Genomic DNA, 20,454 nt, shown 5'->3' with positions numbered 1-20,454 from the left:
AAGCCTTAAAAATCCTAATAATAAAGAAATAATATGAAAATTAAACTTTTAGCTGCAGATTAAGGCCCTCCCAAACCTTGATGTAACGCTCAAAAACCCTCCCCATCTCCCCCACGAGGCTGAAAGAGAGTGCGCCAGCAGAAACTGTATATGTTCTTTCTAATTTTCAAGTACAAATCAGAGGCCAAAATCAGGCCATAGATGCCAGCGTTGAAATTATTAAAATCTATGAAACATAGATTAACAAGGATATCAATAGATAAGATATTACACAAGGAGATGAAGACACTAGTCATGAAACAAACAAGTATCCGGGTGCTCTGCTTGGAGAATCCATTTCTTCTAAAATAGCATAAGCTAAGAAAAGTTGTATCCTCATCAAGTGGCGAATTTCAGAAGTTCTTCCCAGCAGATTAACTTTTCTCTAGGTTTGCTACTCGAGCTCCCACGCCTCTTCTCTTCATTGTCGATCTTTTCCCAATCACTGAATGTTGCGAATCTAACATTTCGATCATTAAGCAACTGATGGAGCCCCTCTCTGCCAGGCTTTGATGAGCTAGATGTGGACCCTATTACTCCTTGTTCAAGGTCTTCCAATATGCTTGCAACCTAATGTCATCAAGTTCAATAAGCAACGTGTAAAACCACAACCCATTACGTATGAAAAATAGCAATTTTGTGAAACAACACTGTAGCAGACAATTGCCTGTGGGATGCAAGAGAATACCACATACAGTTTCTTCAGCACAGTAGTGGTTTGTCGCAATAATCCCAGTAGGCCCTCTCTTCAACCAGCCGCAAACGTACAATCCGTTTTCACACAGTGCAGGATCTATTGAAATGTCACTGAAAACTCGACCTCTGATGTTAGGAACCACACCTGTAACATAAGATACAAGATCAATATTGTCATATTGAGCAGTAGGAGCAGTAGGTAGAAAATTTTTCCATCCTTATTCACTGGTCGCATGGCTCTGAATCTCCTTTTAATTCTTTAAACAACCAAATTTGGAAATATTTAGGAGATGAAAGAAGGGAGCTAAAACCTCTACATACATACTACAAAAAGAACCGCAGGTCCAGCAGAAGAATTCACAGGGGCACAAAGCTTTAAATGCTATGAAGCAGGAAAGGGATGCAGATCAAGAAAAATCAAAATATTTCCGATTTTCTGGAGCTTGAGATTTTATCTTGGGTCTTTTTATACATGTTGAATTTATAAACAACAAAAGTTAAATTGAATGCACACTTTGAAACGTATGGCCAACATTTCACTAAGCTAAAAGCATATTCATCAGTTTCACATAGAAAAATAGATTTTCAATACAATAAACGGGATACGTAATTCAAGCATATTGGCCGAGTCAGTCTTTCAATTTACCTTTCTGATGATCAAATGGTAAACCATCAACAGGCACTGATTTGTAGCCAATACTCTTCAGCACCATCCTGCAACGAGAAAAGACACATTGTCATGGTGCAGTCAACACCTAATCCTTGTTATGTTGAATAAATAACCGAGTAAACGACATGCATGCTCCCATCAGATTCTTCACCAAAACTTCATGTTTTCTTCCCAAGGGAATTCTGACTCAAAGATTGTTTAATTCCATCCATCATCCAGGCTTGAGATCATCAATCATGTCAACAATGACAAGGGAACCACATTCCTCCCAATCCCATAGGGTTGTAACAGTAACAATCAGGCAGGCCCCATCAAAGAACTAGTTACAAGGCTGACATCTTATTGGGTGTAATATTTAATAGTCAAAGTATGATATCCAAAATTATTACCCACAGGGTCGATCTTCAAATTGGCCGGTACCCACAGCAATCCGTTTCCCAGGGCTTACACCTGCAAATTGTGAAGCAACACATGTTAGCAACTGGACATCATATGGTCATGATATCATTACATTCCATTATGAAATGCTTTGTGATGGATCCTTTGTATGACCCCCAAAAATGCCAAGTTGTAATTTGTAACACTAGAATTGGATGAAATCTATTGTCTTATTCCTGTTTATCCTCAGCATTTTGCCAATTGGGCGATGAATCAATACAATCAACTAACTTCTGTAATGCTCTTATGGACAGCATCTGTTGCGCTATGCATTGCACGACATCAACATCCAAAGAAAATATGCCCAGGATGAAAAAGTGGCATGTATGTTTATGTGGAACAAATAACTCCAGAAGGAAAAAGTACCTTCGAGAACAGTCTTCTCCAAATGCACACCAGCAACATGTCCACTACTATCATCTGATTCAAGAAACCTATCAGGTTTACTGAAGAAAACAAAGTGAAGTTCGCGTTGACATGGATTAGGCTGGGAAGATCCTGAGGAGGCTGCTTTAGAGAGAAGCTCATAAACTCGCTTCTGAATTCGATTGTTATTCAGTTCTTCCTTTGCAAATAACAGCATGATACAAGACACATCAATAGAAAGACTAGACACTAAAAAAGGAAGAAATAGAAACAAATTCATAACAAGTGCCGGTATGTATCCATGGCATTCTTGCAAGTCCAAAAGGTAGCCAGGAAAACCAAGAAGTTCAAAGATTTCCGCATGGCAAAATACAACAAAATCGTTCCATATGAAAAATACCATCACATGCATTGACTATTATAAGGAGACAATAAGAAATGTGGAAATTTCCATACCTCATCTGCTGGGGTTCTATGTAAATCAGCTCCTTGTATGCCAATATGTAAGTTTTTAATACCTGCAATTAGATTCCAAGTCTTCTGTAATTACCAAATTATTGGATGTCTTCCTATGAGATAACAACAATGTTCTTCAAGTGATATGACAACAAAACACAGCTCTGAGTACTTTATATGATAAAAGAATTAGGGTTTACTTGACATTAAAGAAAGATAACTGAATGTGGTTTGCGTATATAAAGTAGTTTCAGTTAAAATGAAAACACATGAATATTAGTATACATGACTAAAGGATGCCAGGAATTACCAAGAATTTCACGGAGCTCTTTTGTGGTAAATGCTGCTTGGACTGGACCACGCCTTCCAACCAGATACACTTTCCTGAATAATTTATTTGTAACATTGAGTATGAAAACAATTCATCCAAAGAAAGACTAACTATGAAAAACACGATAAACTAGTCATAGATCCATCTACTCAGAACGGTTGGCCAAGATACCTTATAGAGCTCTCCTCTAGAGCAGTCAAAGCATGGCTGGAAATATCAGTTGTTGCCAACTCTGCAGTTGGTCGTAAAAGGATACGAGCAACATCAAGAGCTACATTGCCCTGAAAATCAGGCAGATGTTCATTTATCTATGATACACACTAAGGAAGTACATCACTCAACAAGGGTGCAAAGAAAATGGGAAATATAGCTCTAAAGACAACTAACTCTAGTAATTCCAGCAACTTTGTAACACTAACGATTCTACCATTAATATGGCTAGATAGTAAACTACAATATATAAAATACCTGACCAACAATTACAGCTGAATCAGTGCTCTTCAAGTCAGGATATAGGTTCCTGCAGTCTGGGTGCCCATTGTACCACCACACAAATTCTCTAGCAGAGTATATGCCTTTCAGATCCTGCAAAAAGAAATCAAGTGAAAGGATAAACCACGAGAATACAATCTATCAATACATTCGTCATCACTGCATTGCATACCATCAAATACAGAAAGTCTTAAATTACTCATATATCAGTATATAATTTGAAATAATGCTTTCTTCATTGGACATACTTCTCCTGGAATGCCAAGAAATCTGTCACTTTCTGCACCATAGGCAAGCACAACCTGCTCAATTCCATATTAAATAAATGAATAAGTATATGAAACATAAAAGACATGTCTACACAAGCAATGTAAATACCATGTTCAGCTCATATGAACAACAAGATCAACATCTTACCACATTGTAAAGCTCACGGAGCTCCCACAGGGATACAGAAGATCCGAGAGTTACATTTCCAAAGAATGAGCATCGTTCATGTTTGGCAACCCGTGAAAATTGGTTAATAACAATCTGTTGCAAGTTTTCTGGTAAAAGTAAGCTCAATTAAGGACTTTCATCGTTCGAAATAAAACGAACTAATAAGAATCGTCGCGTAAAAAAATCTCACCTTCGTCTCCGGATGATCCGGTGCTACGCCGGAACGAACTAATCCAAACGGTGTCGGCAACCGATCGATGATATCAACTTCGGCTTCTTGATGAGCCTTCAACATCTGAAATAACAATCGAAAAGTAAACACAACGTCAACATCAACCAGAACCAATGCATACTTCAGGATGTGTATGAGTTCGCGTTACCTTCTCGGCCGTGTAGAAGCCAGCAGGTCCGGTTCCAACTACGCAAACGCGTAAGGGATTAGACAAGAGAGTCGACAAGCTTCTCGATAACCATTTCCTTCCAATTGCTGGATAGATTGCCATTATTGTTCGGGTTCTTGAGAGTTTACTGGGTAACGGCAGGGAAGACACCAGGAGAATAGGGTTATACACTTCAGAGTTTAGAGTTTAGATATGAATAAGCTCGGTTACTTAGAACACGAACATCTTCGGCCCAACCTCGTATGGACGTATGGATCACATGGTAGTAGGCCCAATTATAGAAAAGAAATGGCCCAATTCAAATTGTTTATGAACAGATGTAAAATCATGTGGAGAGTGAAAATAAAGAGACAGGAAATGGACAGGCCATAAGAGAGCGGAATATTTCATTGTCATAAACGTTAGGAAGTAATGGTTACACAATATCAAAACAAATAATTGATCTCGCTTGTGAAATGCCATAACTCCCCTGAATGATCGACAGTACATAACCTGCCAACTTTGTTAGCCTGCAACATTGAAAAACTACTGTCTTCTGAAAAATCCTCCCAAGATGAGTAGAAAACGATATACAGAGCCCAAAAGAAACTGCTGCATAAATCATTATTTTAGGAAGAAAGAAACGCGAAAGGAATTCAAAACTTTCCGCCATCAGTTTTTGAAACATCCTTAAAGTCTTATCCCATACCATCTTTCCATGGTTTCATTCTGAGTCCAGTAATTCTCCACCAGAAATAGGAACAGGTACTATCAATTCCGCAGCATCCACTGCATTATGTCCTCGCGGAAAACTCCCTCAGATCCTTGTCTTCCATAGTTTGACTTCAGCATGTCAGGTTCCCATGCGGAGAAGTGCCGAAAATGGTTCATATTTCCGGCAGGCCATGGACGTCTAATCATCATTGAAATGGTAGGAAAGGGTTTAGCAAACAGATTGGCCGATGATGCAAATAGATGCCTACCAGAGTTGCCTTTGCTAGATGTTTGGCTGCCCCCATTACTTTTCACCTGTAAGGGGTTTGTTGCCTGCTTTGTCATGGTTACATTCCAGTTTCCATCAATGGCTTTCATAGGACCACGGATCTCAGCAGATGGTTTCATTCGGTCAAGCCATCGCAGAATCCAATTACCGAGATTTCGGCCAACCTCTATGTCTCTCTGTTGTATGTTCTGGTGAACACTAACAGCTACATCAAAAATCGCACGTATGCGCCTGCAAAGGGGATAAATGTAAAAGAAGGGAAAGAAATAAGTTAAATACTGATTATAGCAATAATTGTAGTTTCAAAGAAGGGGCCCTAACCAGAGATGCCTTTTGTTTTTCAGCAAGCATCAGGCAACATCTGTAGTTCTGATTAATCCAAAGAACACAAGAAAACATAATCGCTACTTCAATCCAGTGAGTGCAATAAATCTGATTTCTTCCAATCTACGCAGCGATATCATCTAAACTAACAACAACTATCCAGATGCAAATAATACAAGTCTTGACTGAACTTGGAGTGACGCAATCAAGTTGGTTCATTACCATGCTCTCAACTATGACCATCCCACATGCTATGTGTGATAAAAAGGAACATTGCAATATTCAAAAGAACATATGAAACCAACTTATCTCAGAAAATAAAAATTACCAGGAAAAAAAAGTTACCACTACATTTTACCTGATTTGTAAGTGAAGATCAACGGTTAGGATATCATTCCAAATGGTGTAGAAAAGCAGAAGGGATTGCAAAATTATGATGCAATCCAACGATGACACGTTTGTGAGGAAGTGGAACCTCTCCAAAGTTGTGCCTCATTGGACCCACATTGGTGAGTAACCAATGATGACACATTCAGGTAAAAAAGAAACAGATTTTTTGTGCATAAGAAAGATTCCTTGTGTATTGCGCTGCAGCGGATACAAAAGAAAAATCAAGCAAATATTTAACCTTGTCCTATTCAATGACTAGACGATGGTGGGACTAAGGTTGAAAACTGATTAACTGTTCTGAAAGATGCACTGATATGTAGCCTGACACAATCACTGTATGAGCAGACAGAGAAACATCGAATTTGTTAAATTTGGCGCACATATTTATTGCATCTCAATTCTCCAGGGAAGCAAACATATCTATTTTTAAGTCCACATATCTTAATTACGCAATCTTGAATGTCAGGTGGGTCAATTGAGTGATCACAATGCTTAACTGGTCACAAGAGACTTCTATTCAGTGTTCCTTAGCCAACAAGAGGAACAGGTGCAGGAGCCTCAACCGGAGTTTGTATGAAGTTAAACAATCTGCATAGGTCTAAAAACTGTATTCCCAGGCGAAGGTAGATTACTCTCATTTGACAAATTTACCATAGTTTCAAAATATGAACCTCTTAAGCTCAGAAAGCAGGTTCCAGCATTAGCACATGCTACGTTTGTATTCATCTAAAGTAAATCACTATTTAATAGCCCATCAAAACAAATCGATGAACTGAACATGCATTTTCTTCACTCGACATAGAGTATCCCACTCTTGAAAACTGCCGGGAGGCTAAATAAATATTATTAATGACTCTCGTCATTAAGAGGCGATTGATGCATATGGCAATCCAGATATTGTACACCACTGGCAAGAGTGAACACAATTCTTGGTGACCTCTATGTCTGCATATGCACAATCTATATGAGATGGTTTTAGATAAAAATTTAAATGAATGATGCGTTGAACAAGAGATAGTCATATTGATTAGAAACACTGAAGAAGATAAACTTCTTGCTATAGAAGAATTGAAGCATATAAAGAAAATTCACAAACAAGAATGATGAGTATGCAGAAAAAATTGAGTGTGAAAAGTAAATCTTCCAACCATTGAAGTTCAAAGAAACAGAAACCCAACTAATATTCCATAAGAGAAACCACACTAGCCATTAGCTTCGGTTTCGTTTTCCCAAAAAAGTCAAAGAAAGGCCCTGAAGCAGAAGGCAGTCTATAACCGGATCACTGACAAGTAACAAATCTTCAAGAGTGTATTAGAATGAAAACGGTCAATTACTTGAACACATTCGTTGAAGGGCTTAATTGGCGATGCTTAAACTAGAACCAAAGGCACCTGGCCAGCATAACAGAATAAGCCATGAACTGCCAACAACCTCAATAGAGCGAAAAAGTAAGTGGTAAGAATATCGTGACTACACAAGTAAAGTCCCAATCATAGACATCACATTTCTGACATTTACAATAAAATAATTCAGAACATGACACTAACCAATCCAACAAAATGAAAAGGAACCAAAAAGGTGCACAGAAAAGGAACCTACATGTTTAAGAATCTAAGCCTCTCCATTGGTCAGTGAAGAAATGCGAGTGAAATGCAGAATCAGCACCCACCAAGAAGTTAAAAATTGTAAGAGTCTCTTCATTTTCAACAGCTATATGTGATATGAAGCTACAATAAGCCATTCCATAGTCACCCTAAATATATAGTAAGCCTAACGCAACTATACAACATCACAAGAACAAAGAAAAATTACAATCAATCCAAATTGCAGATTCTGACACACAAAAATTGAAGAACAATAAAACAGACAGTATGAACCATGCAGTACGGTAATTCCATCATTAGATAAAAGATACCCATAAATGAAGCAAAATAGACAAAACAAGCAAAGCTACAGCAAAACCTTCTACGCTTATCAATATCATTCCGAAACACAAAAGAAAGAGTACCTTTGAACAAACTGACGGGTCTTGGGGTGTTTAGGGGTTATAACGCGGCGTTGGATCCTCAAAGCGAGTTTGTAAGTCCGTTGAATCCCCAAGAAGTACGCAGTTGCCAATGTAATCTCCCATAGCACCATTCTCTATCTCACTCTAGAACTTTCTTCCTCTTTCCGGGCTTTGATTATTGTATTTTCATCCCTCTGTGCCGATTTCCCCTCTTGCAAGCGACAATGACATCCTTCAAGCCGCCAGAAATTTCAATTGCGAGGGTCACCGATCCCAGGTTCAATCGTAAGCCCAGTCTCTAGGGCTCGGTTCCAGGTTATAATTATGGGTTGAAAGGATCTATCAGCATCTTCAAAGTATGGGCTAGAGCTTTTTAATTGGGGCCAGAGATGGGCTTCAAAGCCCAGGACCACTTTGACTTAGCTGGCTTGTCTGAAATACTGAACCCAACTTGCTCCAACCTTTACTTGAAGTGCATGGGATCCACAGGGGCACCGAAATCAATACCATCACCGACTTTTCAAAAAATTATTTAGAAAACAAACTATTAAGAAAACGGGTAAAAATTGTAAAATATTAAAATAACTAACAAAACGAAACAAAAAAAAAAAAAAACTCTCGTTTTCCTGCACAAAAAAATAAAAAACAACTCTCGTCTCTCCTATTAAAAAAAAGAAAACCCAGAGTTTTTAACCAAACTTTATAGTGTATACTCTCTCTCTCTTTCTCTCTCCCCCTCTCCGACGTACTCTCCAGAGCCTACGCCGATGCAGAGACAGTCTTTGGGCTCACCAGTCACCAAGCTCCACAGTCATGGAGGAGCTAAAACTGACACTCTCTTAAACGAAGACCTGAAGCGCAAAGACTTGCCATCTCCAATAGTGCTCACCGACAATGACGTCGTCGAAGAACGCAAAGCTGCAAAACCTCGCCGATTCTCAACATCGCCTCAATCACCGCCTCCAAAACCTGAGAAACTCGTCCACCTCATACCTGTTCTCACTCTTTTCTGCTTCCTCGTCCTCTACCTGTTCTCTCACACTCCCGCTCCGTCAGGTTAGTGTACATCTCGCTTTCACAAGCCTTGAGAATTAATTGGCCGTATTCTCTCGTCACTGAATGCCTTTTCATTTTCCTTCCAGATTTGGCTCAGTTCAACGGATTTCATCCCTCCTCGAAGCATATAGGTATAATGCCGTTTAAATTTCAGATTCGTTTTGTCTCTTATTTTTCTGAGAGTTGTTTTTTATTGCTTAGTGTTGTTTCGTTGCTCCGTAATTTGTAGATTCGACCGAAATTAGCAATATCCACCGCTTTACTGATCTCCGGCGAAGCGATGTTTTGGCGATTCGAAGTCTCCGGAACTTACAAGATGCCAGCAAACGGACTCCGACATATCGCTTGCACCGGAAAATCGCCGATTTCTAGGCCGTTGTCCTCGGTTTCTATCCTCTCAAAAGCTACTTCTCCTACCGGCGCGTGTGTTTATCATCTCCTCTCATTTTTTTTCGCACGTGTACATTCAAATTGCATGCGTATTGTTGCTTTGTGAAGTACGTCGTCGTCTTCATCGCTTTGTTTGGTTTATCTGTAATTCCCATTCATGCTGTGTAGAGACTAGAGAGAGTTGTTTTTTGTTTTTTTTTAATTTTGAAATTGGAAGATAGTAGGTAATACTATGAATATCTCCTATGAACGCTACGATGCGCCTTAATGGAGGCTCAAGTTAGTGGTTGTGTGTAAAATAAGCTTAACATAAGCTGTCTGTGGAAACCAGCTGGCTTATTCCGACCGTTACTGGACCTCGTGTTCCGAGTGAGGACGCCAGCTGTATTGTTTGTGGTACTGAAGGTATCAGGTTCTCTCTCACCTTCATTGTTACCTGGTCCACCACTGCAATCCCCTCACTCTAATTACACGCTCCTTCCGTGATGCCATGCTCTCGTGTAAAAACTAAAAGGCAAACCAACTCATTATTAAAAGGAATAAAAAAAAGAAGAAGAAAAGAGAAAGAGTGTCCCCAATATTTGATTTTTGTTGCTTTCTTCCAGTAAAAATTCTTTTACGTCAAAGAACTGAAAGAAGAAAGAAGAAAGAAGAAAGCAGGAGAGTAGTACATCTCATCTAGCAATCGCACTATAGTGTCGATCACATATTCACATGCCGCGCAATTATGAACTGGGGTCATATTGTACCGCACTCTTTACTAGACGCAATGCTCATTGATTTGGAGGGAAGGGAAGTGAAAAGAAAGAAAATAGAGTTTCCTTCCAATTCCTTTGTTAGGATTGTTTATTAAAAATTAAGGGGAGGGATTTGAGAGAAATATTTCATTAAATTTTTGTTAAAATTCTTTTAATCCAAAATGAAGTCATTTGGAGCGAATAGATTAATAATTAAGTTATTTGTAAGTTAAATATCTATTTTACCCTTGTACATAATATTTTAATATAAAAATAATGATAAATTAATAAATTAAATAAATTTTCTTTCTTTTTTTTTTTTCATCTATCCAAACATGGGAAGGGAAAAATAGTCCCCCTTCCCCTCCCTTTCCTTCTCTCCCCCTCCCTTCCCTTCCCTCCCCTCCCCTCCAAATCTCTCAATCCAAACACACTCTAAGAGTTGATTTCTGAAGACTCGAATCTTGATCAAAGACTTTCTTATTTACTTAGCTAGCAAAGTTGCAGTGGTTGGTGTATTTTTAGTGTAATAATTGGAGTGTATGATTGATGATTGTGCCAACTGGCTACGTTACAAAGTTAACAGCACAAATCATTTATCAAACCTCCCTTTTGTTTAATCGATGATGATTCTATAGTTTTGGATAATGTCCATGCTAATGGCCCATGATTGTGAAGCCGGGGCCCATTATCACGATTAGAGGTTCCGTATAGGACATGGGCTCCTGACTTATTATTGTTTTTCCGGTGTAGCCCCATTAAACCCAAAAAAAAAAAAAAAGATTTAAAAAATTCTCATAAATAAATTTTTTTTTATCGTTATTATATGGTGATTATTAGTATTAAAAAAAAAGGCACGTATATAAGTGGCCTTTTTTTTTTTCAAGGTTACACCTCGAATTTGCCACATTTGCAAGTCTTTTGCACACACAGGCACTTGCCATTGTGACACTTGTGTGCATTGCACTCTTCAGGACAAATGTTGCATTCTCTATCGAGTGTACACATTACATTCAGGTCAGTCCCTTTGTTCTTGGTGCACTTGCACACACCAGATTCACAAAGGCTAATACCCAATGGACAGTGTTCCCATGTATAGCTTTTGTCCCTGCACTCTTCATCAGCTGAACACTTCAATGGTGCTCCTCCATTAACCCGAGCTTCAGCTACTTCAGTCTTTGAAAATGGCTCACCTACACATTTTCAAACAAAGAAAATAAGGGAGAATCTCAAAAGAAACATTTATATATATATAGTAGAGAGGGGTGTTGGAGAGACTAACAGGCTAAAATGACCAAGAGAACCAGCAAGCAGAGAGATCTAAGTGAAGCCATCATCAGATATGATTTTCAGTGAAAGCTAGTACTTGAATTCTTCTTTGTTGTTTTCACAGACAGCTAGTAATTCTATTCGTCTAAAGAATGGTGTTAATTATAGGAGTGGAGACTGGATAGAAGTATTGTTTTTGGAAATTGCAATTGACATATTCGTTCAGATTGTTTATGATCTGAATTTCAGGATTGCTTGAGTTGATTTCACAAATGTCATTTAATTTCGTGATTGTGTTAGGTAATAAGCCCAACAGCATAGGCCGAAGCCCAACTTCAGAGAAAATTAACATGCTTGACATGTTTTCCATGCGTCATTCCCTCCCTGTTGGGCTTACCATGCTTTCAGCCCTTGCCAATCTAAAGGAAGGCTGAAGGCAACATTCTTCTAAAAGAACACATAATTAGAAGAAGTTGCAAGGCATAAGTTAATAGACAATCATAAGAATCTATTATATTTGACATTTCTTATAAAGGAAAGTCATGGCATGAACTGAAACAAATCCAACTAATCGGCACCATGCGGTATTACATTCCCTACTGCTTCAAATGGAAGGAAAAAGCAAGCCATCAAGCGAAGGAGTTTCAACGACAGAGAGAAGTTTTCGTTTGGGAAAATCAAAGTATCAGACCTTGAGCAGGTTCAGGCTTGGAAGGATGCTGTGAACTATGCTCAGATGCCTTAGGTGAATCAGAGAGATGAACCTGAGCAAAGTCATCAACCATTTTCCTTTTCTGTTCATCTTCAGCCATCCCCACTTTATCCTTTGTCTTCTGGCCGACATCCCCAGCTGCCTGTGCTACCCTATGGAAAGCACCGGTCACCCATGAAGCCCCAGTTAACACATACCTGTTTTTCATTATGGCAGATCCAGCAGTACTAACTTTCTGCTCAGCAACTGCATATGCTGATTTTGTTTTCTCTGATACCTGGAACTTCTGATCAACTTCCCGGACTTTATCACTCACAACAGTTGTTCCAATGCTAATCTTCTCACTAAGCCCTATTTTCTTGTCAATGGAAGAAACCTTAGCAGAGGCCGTTGAGGTTAGCTGGTGTTTCTCATCAAATGTCTTTGCTTTGTTGACTGTATCTTTCCCTAACATAAAACCCTTAGCAAGCATGCTAGTAGCCACGTCCTCTGCCTTCCGCAGAGCAGACTGGGCACCAGCAGGAGTTTCTTTCTCAGTTACCTGCAGAGAATTGGGTAATAATCAGGTCAGCAAAGCTCTAGCGTCTATCAATCATCATGGCATTAGAAGCCAAATGGAGACTTCTTACAGGGGGTGCTAAGGCAGCAGGTGGCAGCTTGTATTCCTCAGCCAGAGTTATGGTAACTGACAGATCAACTATGGTTGCTCCCTGAGACAGGATAACAATCAAACAGTAAAAAGTCCACACATTGTGTGAGAAAAATGAGGAATAACGAACTTGATATAAGATGCCAAATCCACTGTGCCATAACATCATTGATAAATTCCAACAATATTTTGGCACAGCTAATAGGAGAAGCCAAACAAAAATTGTTTGCTTTTGATCACTTTAGTATCATAGAACTCACACAAACATGCTGATATAGCTTCAACAGCCTGTCAAGCTACAGTTTGTAATCTCCTTAAGACCAAAAATTCCTAGATTAACTCATCTCAAGTTCTCCCGTTAGGGTCTTACCCAGACACTAGGTGCAGAAACATTTGAAAGGCTTCTTATTAAGAGACCCAAGTACAAATTGACCACTCAGGATAGCACTTTCCCAATTCAAACATTGTGCTAATATTTGCAGACATCACTTATCATCAACACTTTTAATTGCACAATAGAAACTGTGGAATTTCAAGTCTTTCCAAGATGGTGGTCAAGAATCAAGATGGGTACCACATATGTTCTTCACCAAGAACTTCACTAAAAAGGATGTTTTCTAAGATCTTTTCATTTAGTAAGATATCTACTACAGGTAAATGCTTTCAAAGATATGTCCGAGGGTTTAGATATATATATTTATATATATACACTGTAACTAGATAACTAAAGTTGATTTGAAAGGAAACTATATAAAAGGCCAAGGGAGACAACTTCCGTACACAAGGCTCAAACAATGTAGGAACATGTATCTATGCCTCTGACAGCTAAAAACCTGGAGCTACAGTAACCATATAGCTTTCTAGGGTACTGCATAAATAAGGAGTTCCAATAGACTACAAGATTTAAGGCTAAAGTATGCAGAGTTCTCAAATAACACGTGAAAGTGAGTTATTAGTCGCTCAAAACTAAGTTTATAAGTTTATTAACATTGATATGCCTAAAGACTATTGTCTCAATGTTTCCTGAAAACTGAAGTTAACCCCTTACAGTGTATCATATTATGCCATATGCTTTGATCAGGGTATACCTGCTGATTCACTAAAATACAATTTGTCGTAGTGCCAAATTACTAAACAAAGTCCGATATTTATCCTTTTGCCTCCTAGAAAACCAATAAGCCATGTCCAGTCCACTTACACATTATACATAATAAATCATACAAAGAACAAGAAACAACTATAAAAAGTCAAATGTCCAATGATATTGTGAGCAGAGAGATGCAAAATTACCGAGAGAAGAACGGCAGTTTCTGCTCCTTGAGCATCCTTGAAGGTAACATATGCAATTTGAGACCGCTCTGTGTCGCTGCATATGGAATGATATGCTTAGTATTAGTTTAACAAAAAAAATAGAGAGAGAGATAGAGAGAGAAGAAGTCCAAACCTCTGCAGCTCAACATATTCAATATCACCAGAGAAAGAAAAGAATTCCTTAAGATCTCTCTCAGTTGCTCCTAGAGAAACATTACTGACTTTAACAGTTTTTACCTGCAGCAAGAATGAAGATGTGAATCCAAACTTTTGTAGCATATCAAATAATACCCAACCCCTTCTCAAAATCTAGATCAAAATGGAGGCTGAAGAGGTTTGTAGCGTTAAGTAATAGTATATATACTCAAAATTCAAACACAAGGAAAGGAGAGAAGGACTCCCCACAAGCTATGATGCTCCATTGTCATGTCAAAATGCATAAACATGTTTTTACTTATACATGTGGCATCTTATCTACATGCTAAGTAGGTCATGAATTCATCATTATGGAAATAAATAAATATAACCACCAAACTACAAATACACATATTACCTCATTACAAAAAAAAAATTGACGAAATACATCCATTAAGCGAAACTCTGGTAGTATTTGAAGTGTTTAACAACAATTTCTTTTAAAACTATTAAAGATTGAAACTTGGATTAGGTATAGCATGAGTATTTCAAGATGAAGTTCCATAGTCATCATTCCTACTATTGTTGAATCATTGAAGCTCTAATTTAGCTCTATGCCACCATGGTGGTGGAAATTAATTTATGTCAAATCCTCTTATTCATGTACACCTACGTAAGTGTACACACAGCTGAGTGCAAACTTACAGAAAGTGTATTTGCTTAAATTATAAGAAGGAAAGGAATCTAAGAGCTTGATGGTAGATAAAAAAGGCTCACATTACCATAACAAACAAATTCATTTAATCTAAATCCTCCGAAAAAAAAACTTCTATGGAGATGAACACAACATATAAGAAGATAACTTCCACAAGAAAATCAAAACCAACAAAAACCTTCACACCGCCATAAAATTTCACATATACTAAAGGTCGTACGGACCGATCCAGACATCACCATATCAACGATCTATTCTACACGCAACACTCACACACACGGAGAGAAAATCACTCAAAATCACCTCAAAAAAATCATTGAATATGTATAGAGAGAGAGAGAGTACTGACCGACATCGCGAATCCGATCGATGAGAAGGATATCTGCGGCGGTTAAGGAAGAGGAGAGGTGGGTCGCCGGCAATCGTCGCACGTGGTTACGGTGCTTGTTTCAATGGATCGTGTTGGAGACTTGAATGGCACAAGTCACTGCGTCTGGGGCGCCTTTAAATTGACAAGTTTACACGCGGACAGGGTCTGGGTAGGACCCGCAACGTGTGTACAAGTTATGTGGGTCCCAAGGCCCCGCGCTTAATTTTTAGATCACAGAATTTCCCTTTTTTTTTTTTTTAATTTTATCTTACTCGCTCTTTTATTGTTGTAATTCTTTCTCATACCAATGTTAACAACAACAACGACACCAGAAGGTTCAGAACTCCATCATTCGGTCTCTTTCTCTCTCCCTCTCTCCTTCGTTCTTTTAGCCCTAAATTCGTCTCAATTTAATTGTGAATTTGTGATCAGTCGAATCCAAAGACTGCGACTTTCCTTGAGGAAGCAGAGGGCAAGAAGGGAATTGCGATAGAAAAAGAGGGAGAAGAAGAATGAGCTTCCAGGATCTGGAGGCCGGGAGGCCGTTGGCTTCGTCGAGGCGGGCGCTGATCAACGGCAAGCAAGACGCCACTCAGGCCGTGGCCTCCGGTATCTTCCAGATCAACACCGCCGTCTCTACCTTTCAGCGCTTCGTTAACACCCTAGGCACTCCAAAGGACACCCCCGAGCTTCGAGAGAAGTTGTGAGTCATCGGTATCTGCTCTTTTTTGGCATCTGTACGGTCTCCTTTTGTTGTTTTGTACGAATTTCTTGCGTTTTAGGATAACTATATGCCCAATTAATTGGAATTTGAGGTTCCTGTTGATTGAATTTCCCGTGATGAATTACGAGAATCTTTGAAGTTGTTGGGCCTGCATCAGTTTTTCACGCGCTTGCTAGAGCTAATCGTAATTTAGGGTTTTGATCCAAATGCTTACGATAACATTTTTTAACTGTGAAGTTTGATAATTGGGTTGGTTTTTTACTTTTTGGAGTTGATTTAGAAGAAATTCTTCAGATCTAATCAGTGCCGTTAAATGATTTTAAGTAGCGTTAATAAATTTTCACGTGATGCTTTACTTTTCTTTAAAGGGTAGAAAAACTTATTGATTGTCTTTTTATTTTTTTGTCTTCTAATTGAGCCTTGAACGGTTCCTTAAGCTATAGAATGGCGTTGATTTCAATAGGATATATACTTTTGCATTCAACTGTGTAGAACTACAGCCATCGTGGGGTAGAGAAAACAAAATCCGGTAAAGATGAGTTGATGAACACAATCACTGTTGGCTTATGTTTTTTGGTGTGGTATGACTTCCCTTTAATGACTTTTTACGATGATATAAGTATATAACTCCGGGAACTATGCTGTACTGTTCCAGTGTTTTGAGGATAGAACAAGCTGCTTGTGTTTCAGAAATGTAGTTATTGATTTATCAGGGGGAACCAGAAAAATTGGCTGATAAATTACATATTCTTGAGTAACCCTATGGTCAAGTCCAACGAGGGCCCTTCATTTACTATAATCTGGACGTGACTTTTTTCCCCCATTAATATGTGGCCAATGAGCATTCAAAAAAATGAAAATTTGGCCAATGATCAAGTTGGGGCTGTCTACTGAAAGTTCGCTTAGACGGAGGTCTACGTACTGATTTTCTTGTTTGGCAGGCACAAGACAAGGCTACACATAGGACAATTGGTGAAGGATACTTCCTCTAAACTCAAGCAAGCTAGTGAAACGGATCATAATGCTGATGTTAGTGTAAGTTTGTTTCCATAAATCCCTGTTTATACATGAATTGATAGATCTATATCTCTGTCTCTCACACACCCACACGTGCATGCATGTTCAAACTCATTCTCATGCAAGATTGTTTATTGCTTTCTATTGTGTGAGGTATTTGCTTAACATGATCTAACTATCTATTAAGAAACTCCCTTGGATTTTAACTTGAGGTGAAAGTTCCTCTTGATTGGAAGGTTTTTGTCAATATTGTGTGGATGTAAGATGAAAACACTTGAGTTTTTAACATATTTTTTGCCTTTGGGAGATAACTTAATCAGGAGAGAGATTGGTTGATTTTGAAATGTTGTTTCAAAAGTTTATGGAGGATGAATGCATTTAGAAAATGTCATTGATAATGCGCTCTAGTTAGAAACTGAAATGCTCTTTCCAAGGAGAAATAGGAGCATAGGCATGCAATGGTCCACAGCTTCGCTTTTATAACTCCTTAATTTTTCTTAGATTTGTTAAAATTCCTAGTGGCCATTGGAGGTTTTTGAGTATATTGGTTATACTCCTCTTTTTAAGCCCTTAACTCTTTTTTAACCAGCACATTCTTCTGCCTATAATTGCAGCAAAGCAAAAAAATTGCCGATGCTAAACTTGCAAAAGATTTTCAAGCAGTTTTGAAAGAGTTTCAGAAGGCTCAACGGCTTGCAGCAGAGAGAGAAACAGCATATACTCCTTTTATTCCTCAGGCTGTTCTTCCTTCCAGGTATATGTTGTAGGAGTCTGCAGCAAAAGTTTCTGTTGACTTGGTGGTTGCTGCTATGTACCATAGCGTTTGAGTCTGTTGTTTCTTTTGTTGAATGAGTTGAGTTTTATTTTAACTATTGCATGTTTAGCCAATCTAATATGTTTGTTCATGCAATACACAGCTACACAGCAAGTGAGATAGACATAAGTTTTGATAAGGGACAAGAGCAGCGTGCCCTTCTTGTGGAATCGAGAAGGTGATTTTCAGTTACATGCTAATGCTAGTAGTTGCCATTCTCATGAATTGGTGTCCTTTTCATTAGTTTGTTTTCAGAAATATAAGAGGATATTCAAAATTTCACTAGCATTCACCAAAATTGTTTTAGATATTCTTATATTAAGTTCTAGCTTGTTATTAATATTCAAGCCGAAAACTTTATTTGTGCTTATTAGTTCATCTCCAAATGGTTCGGTTAGGCAGTATTGTTATTATCAGCATTCAAAAAATATTCAATCATTATGGTCCTTTTGTTCAATCCAAGAGAGTTTGAATGATTGAAAATTTGGCCAAGTACATTATATACTTTCAATTCCTGGAACATGTGGCCCAAGTTGCAAGGGGGCAACCTCGAGGTCACAAGTTCAATTTCTGAAAACAGCTTCTCCACATATTATGTGGGGATGAGGTCTGCATTACTAAGTACATCTTCCATGCACCCAACCCCGCCCATTGCGGGAGCTTCGTGCATGAGGAGTGTTTGCCTTTACATTATACACTCCAAAGTTTTGTGAAGTTAAATTGATTAAATTTCTTAGGTAGCTTCCAATAAAATATTACAAGTCAGTTCCTTTTCTGTTGTTCTACCGGAAAATTATTGCTCCATCTTTACTGAAAGAAATTGGGAATTTGCTCGCTGTTCCTCAAATTGGGTTAGCCTCTTGCAGAAAGTTGTGGTATCCTGAAGTTTTTAAGTTTATTTTTGCTGCAGGCAAGATGTATTGCTATTAGACAATGAGATAGCCTTCAATGAGGCTATCATTGAAGAAAGAGATCAAGGAATTCAAGAAATCCAGCAACAGATTGGTGAAGTGAATGAGATATTTAAAGATCTCGCTGTGCTTGTCCATGAGCAAGGAACTATGATTGGTTTGTGTTGTCTTTTCTATGCATTTTACTTAATTTATATCGACAAATGCCAAGCCTTTTTATTTTGAAAATGCTTGTAAAATTTACTACATCCTAGAGCTATCTTTTTATTGTTTTTCCGTATATGTTGCAGATGACATTGGTTCTCATGTTGAAAGTGCCCAAGCTGCAACTGCTCAGGGGAAATCCCAACTTGTCAAAGCTTCGAAAACTCAAAGATCAAATTCATCTCTGGTAATTTATCACATTGTTTCCTTGTCGTTCTTTTAAGATATAAATAGTAGGTACAAAGAATAATGAGTTGAGTCTTTCTGGGATGCTATTTTTTCCTCCCTCTTTTTCAGTTTTTCCTATTCACACTCTTTCTGTCATTCAATTGATTAGACATTTAGACTGGGCTGAATTTGCCTAAATTCTGGTTAATGCATCTAGGTGCTAGATGGATCCATTTCTTTATTTGTGCTCTCTTCTAGAGGTCCTTGACGCTGTGCTCTATCTTCCTTTTGTTGGTGCCAACTTTTTACCCACCTTGATAAAATATTTTCGATTCAAAAAGAAAAGATAAATATGCATCATACGTGACGTTCAGTAGGCAGATTCACTTTGCACCGATACAAGTAATGTCACTTCACCTGGTACAAGAAAAGTAAGACATTTGCGGCCCCCCCTCCCTCTTTCCTTTCTTTATATAACCTCTGTTTTGCTATTTAATGGTAAATATTTTGTTTGCGTTGGCAATTGACTTTTACATTTCTTATGCAGACTTGCTTGCTCTTGGTTATCTTTGGCATCGTGCTTCTAATTGTGATCATAGTACTTGCAGCTTAGCCCAAAAGTAATATTGATATGATTTCAAATCGGATTCAAGATCCTGCTTGGCAACGCGATAGTAATATATTTCTTTGGTCGTGTTGTTTTAGAAAGACATCATGGCTGACTGGATTGTGTCAGTACTACTCAGAAATGAAGTATATAATATATAAATACCAACATATGTATATTTTTTTTTCTTATTTGGTGGAGCGTGTCTGCATCTTTTGTATAATTTAATTTGGCATCAAGAGGTTTCTTGAAGGGTGTTGCACTTGTTGTGTACTGGTCTTTGGCCTTTTATTTATCATAATGAATTCTTGTCATTCTTTTGTGGTGTATGCAACTCCATTTCTTTCCCCTATATTGTTCCCATTCTTCTGATCACACTGAGTGCCCTTTATTAAGCGACAGTCAATTACAGTTATTGTTTAACAGAAGAGGCTTGATTATGCCTATAATTTGGTGTTGAAGTTGTCACTGCCTTAAAGGAAGATCCATGCCTTGCGCTTGCGGGCAAAGATTTAATGGCAGCCATTTATAAGCCTAGCATTCGTGAAGGGAATCTCTAAGGAGAGATTTTCTTTAGCCATGGCTATTACTATAAAGATGATCTTTATGAGTTTCAACTGGACCTGCCTCTTCA

The 20,454-nt window shown here is 38.3% G+C and overlaps 5 protein-coding genes and 1 long non-coding RNA gene across 7 annotated transcripts; 2 read left to right on the top strand and 4 right to left on the bottom strand.

The window, feature by feature from the left end:
• Positions 1-134: 134 nt before the first annotated feature.
• LOC120016632 (NADPH:adrenodoxin oxidoreductase, mitochondrial-like) lies at positions 135-4,486 on the bottom strand. Of its 2 annotated transcripts, none has more exons than XM_038869489.1 (13): positions 4,307-4,479; positions 4,117-4,221; positions 3,906-4,019; positions 3,737-3,790; positions 3,465-3,581; positions 3,168-3,277; positions 2,976-3,049; positions 2,666-2,727; positions 2,210-2,408; positions 1,795-1,855; positions 1,382-1,449; positions 735-880; positions 135-609 (listed from the first exon to the last, which is right to left on the bottom strand). In XM_038869489.1, exons 1-13 carry the CDS (start codon positions 4,427-4,429, stop codon positions 379-381), a joined length of 1,464 nt encoding a protein of 487 aa, XP_038725417.1. In that variant the 5' UTR covers positions 4,430-4,479; the 3' UTR covers positions 135-378. The 2 variants fall into 2 exon arrangements, with proteins under 2 accessions (XP_038725417.1, XP_038725418.1); XM_038869490.1 differs by having other exon boundaries at positions 445-609; positions 728-880; positions 4,307-4,486.
• Positions 4,487-4,687: 201 nt separating this feature from the next.
• On the bottom strand, positions 4,688-8,330 carry LOC120016633. The gene is made up of 2 exons (XM_038869491.1): positions 8,032-8,330; positions 4,688-5,540 (listed from the first exon to the last, which is right to left on the bottom strand). The coding sequence occupies exons 1-2, from the start codon at positions 8,160-8,162 to the stop codon at positions 5,078-5,080; spliced, it is 594 nt and encodes a 197-aa protein (XP_038725419.1). The 5' UTR covers positions 8,163-8,330; the 3' UTR covers positions 4,688-5,077.
• Positions 5,547-7,731, bottom strand: LOC120016635. Its single transcript, XR_005472013.1, has 3 exons — positions 7,623-7,731; positions 7,358-7,454; positions 5,547-6,221 (listed from the first exon to the last, which is right to left on the bottom strand). It is a non-coding gene; the product is annotated as an uncharacterized LOC120016635 (long non-coding RNA).
• A 336-nt stretch (positions 8,331-8,666) lies between the features above and the next one.
• LOC120016634 lies at positions 8,667-9,732 on the top strand. Its single transcript, XM_038869493.1, has 3 exons — positions 8,667-9,087; positions 9,174-9,218; positions 9,317-9,732. The coding sequence occupies exons 1-3, from the start codon at positions 8,799-8,801 to the stop codon at positions 9,457-9,459; spliced, it is 477 nt and encodes a 158-aa protein (XP_038725421.1). The 5' UTR covers positions 8,667-8,798; the 3' UTR covers positions 9,460-9,732.
• Positions 9,733-11,968: 2,236 nt separating this feature from the next.
• On the bottom strand, positions 11,969-15,502 carry LOC119980071 (binding partner of ACD11 1-like). The gene is made up of 5 exons (XM_038822726.1): positions 15,355-15,502; positions 14,289-14,392; positions 14,135-14,210; positions 12,825-12,905; positions 11,969-12,736 (listed from the first exon to the last, which is right to left on the bottom strand). The coding sequence occupies exons 1-5, from the start codon at positions 15,358-15,360 to the stop codon at positions 12,161-12,163; spliced, it is 843 nt and encodes a 280-aa protein (XP_038678654.1). The 5' UTR covers positions 15,361-15,502; the 3' UTR covers positions 11,969-12,160.
• A 200-nt stretch (positions 15,503-15,702) lies between these two features.
• On the top strand, positions 15,703-20,149 carry LOC120015864 (syntaxin-22-like). Its single transcript, XM_038868352.1, has 7 exons — positions 15,703-16,078; positions 17,041-17,134; positions 17,731-17,870; positions 18,034-18,108; positions 18,841-18,998; positions 19,132-19,232; positions 19,761-20,149. Exons 1-7 carry the CDS (start codon positions 15,888-15,890, stop codon positions 19,824-19,826), a joined length of 825 nt encoding a protein of 274 aa, XP_038724280.1. The 5' UTR covers positions 15,703-15,887; the 3' UTR covers positions 19,827-20,149.
• The last annotated feature ends 305 nt before the right edge of the window (positions 20,150-20,454 follow it).

This window comes from Tripterygium wilfordii, chromosome 15 (genome assembly GCF_013401445.1).
Source record: "Tripterygium wilfordii isolate XIE 37 chromosome 15, ASM1340144v1, whole genome shotgun sequence".
NCBI lineage: Eukaryota > Viridiplantae > Streptophyta > Magnoliopsida > Celastrales > Celastraceae > Tripterygium > Tripterygium wilfordii.
Note: the sequence above shows the minus strand (reverse complement) of the source record. Positions and strands in the feature narration are given on the sequence as shown.

Bases quoted from the DNA above. Each gene is read 5' to 3' on its own strand.
- LOC120016632 (XM_038869489.1), bottom strand. From the start codon at position 4,429: ATGGCAATCTATCCAGCAATTGGAAGGAAATGGTTATCGAGAAGCTTG. The intron at 4,222-4,306 runs GTAACGCGAACT...TTGTTATTTCAG, and splicing joins GCTTCTACACGGCCGAGAAG to ATGTTGAAGGCTCATCAAGA. The intron at 3,582-3,736 runs GTATGTCCAATG...TTCTTTTTGCAG, and splicing joins TTCTTGGCATTCCAGGAGAA to GATCTGAAAGGCATATACTC.
- LOC120016633 (XM_038869491.1), bottom strand. From the start codon at position 8,162: ATGGTGCTATGGGAGATTACATTGGCAACTGCGTACTTCTTGGGGATT. The intron at 5,541-8,031 runs GTACTCTTTCTT...TCCCCTTTGCAG, and splicing joins ACCCGTCAGTTTGTTCAAAG to GCGCATACGTGCGATTTTTG.
- LOC120016634 (XM_038869493.1), top strand. From the start codon at position 8,799: ATGCAGAGACAGTCTTTGGGCTCACCAGTCACCAAGCTCCACAGTCAT. The intron at 9,088-9,173 runs GTTAGTGTACAT...TTTTCCTTCCAG, and splicing joins TCACACTCCCGCTCCGTCAG to ATTTGGCTCAGTTCAACGGA. The intron at 9,219-9,316 runs GTATAATGCCGT...CGTAATTTGTAG, and splicing joins TCCCTCCTCGAAGCATATAG to ATTCGACCGAAATTAGCAAT.
- LOC119980071 (XM_038822726.1), bottom strand. The intron at 12,906-14,134 runs GTAATTTTGCAT...ATCCTGTCTCAG, and splicing joins AAACTGCCGTTCTTCTCTCG to GGAGCAACCATAGTTGATCT. The intron at 12,737-12,824 runs GTAAGAAGTCTC...AATTCTCTGCAG, and splicing joins CTGCTGCCTTAGCACCCCCT to GTAACTGAGAAAGAAACTCC.
- LOC120015864 (XM_038868352.1), top strand. From the start codon at position 15,888: ATGAGCTTCCAGGATCTGGAGGCCGGGAGGCCGTTGGCTTCGTCGAGG. The intron at 18,109-18,840 runs GTGATTTTCAGT...TTTTTGCTGCAG, and splicing joins CTTCTTGTGGAATCGAGAAG to GCAAGATGTATTGCTATTAG. The intron at 19,233-19,760 runs GTAATTTATCAC...TTTCTTATGCAG, and splicing joins AAAGATCAAATTCATCTCTG to ACTTGCTTGCTCTTGGTTAT.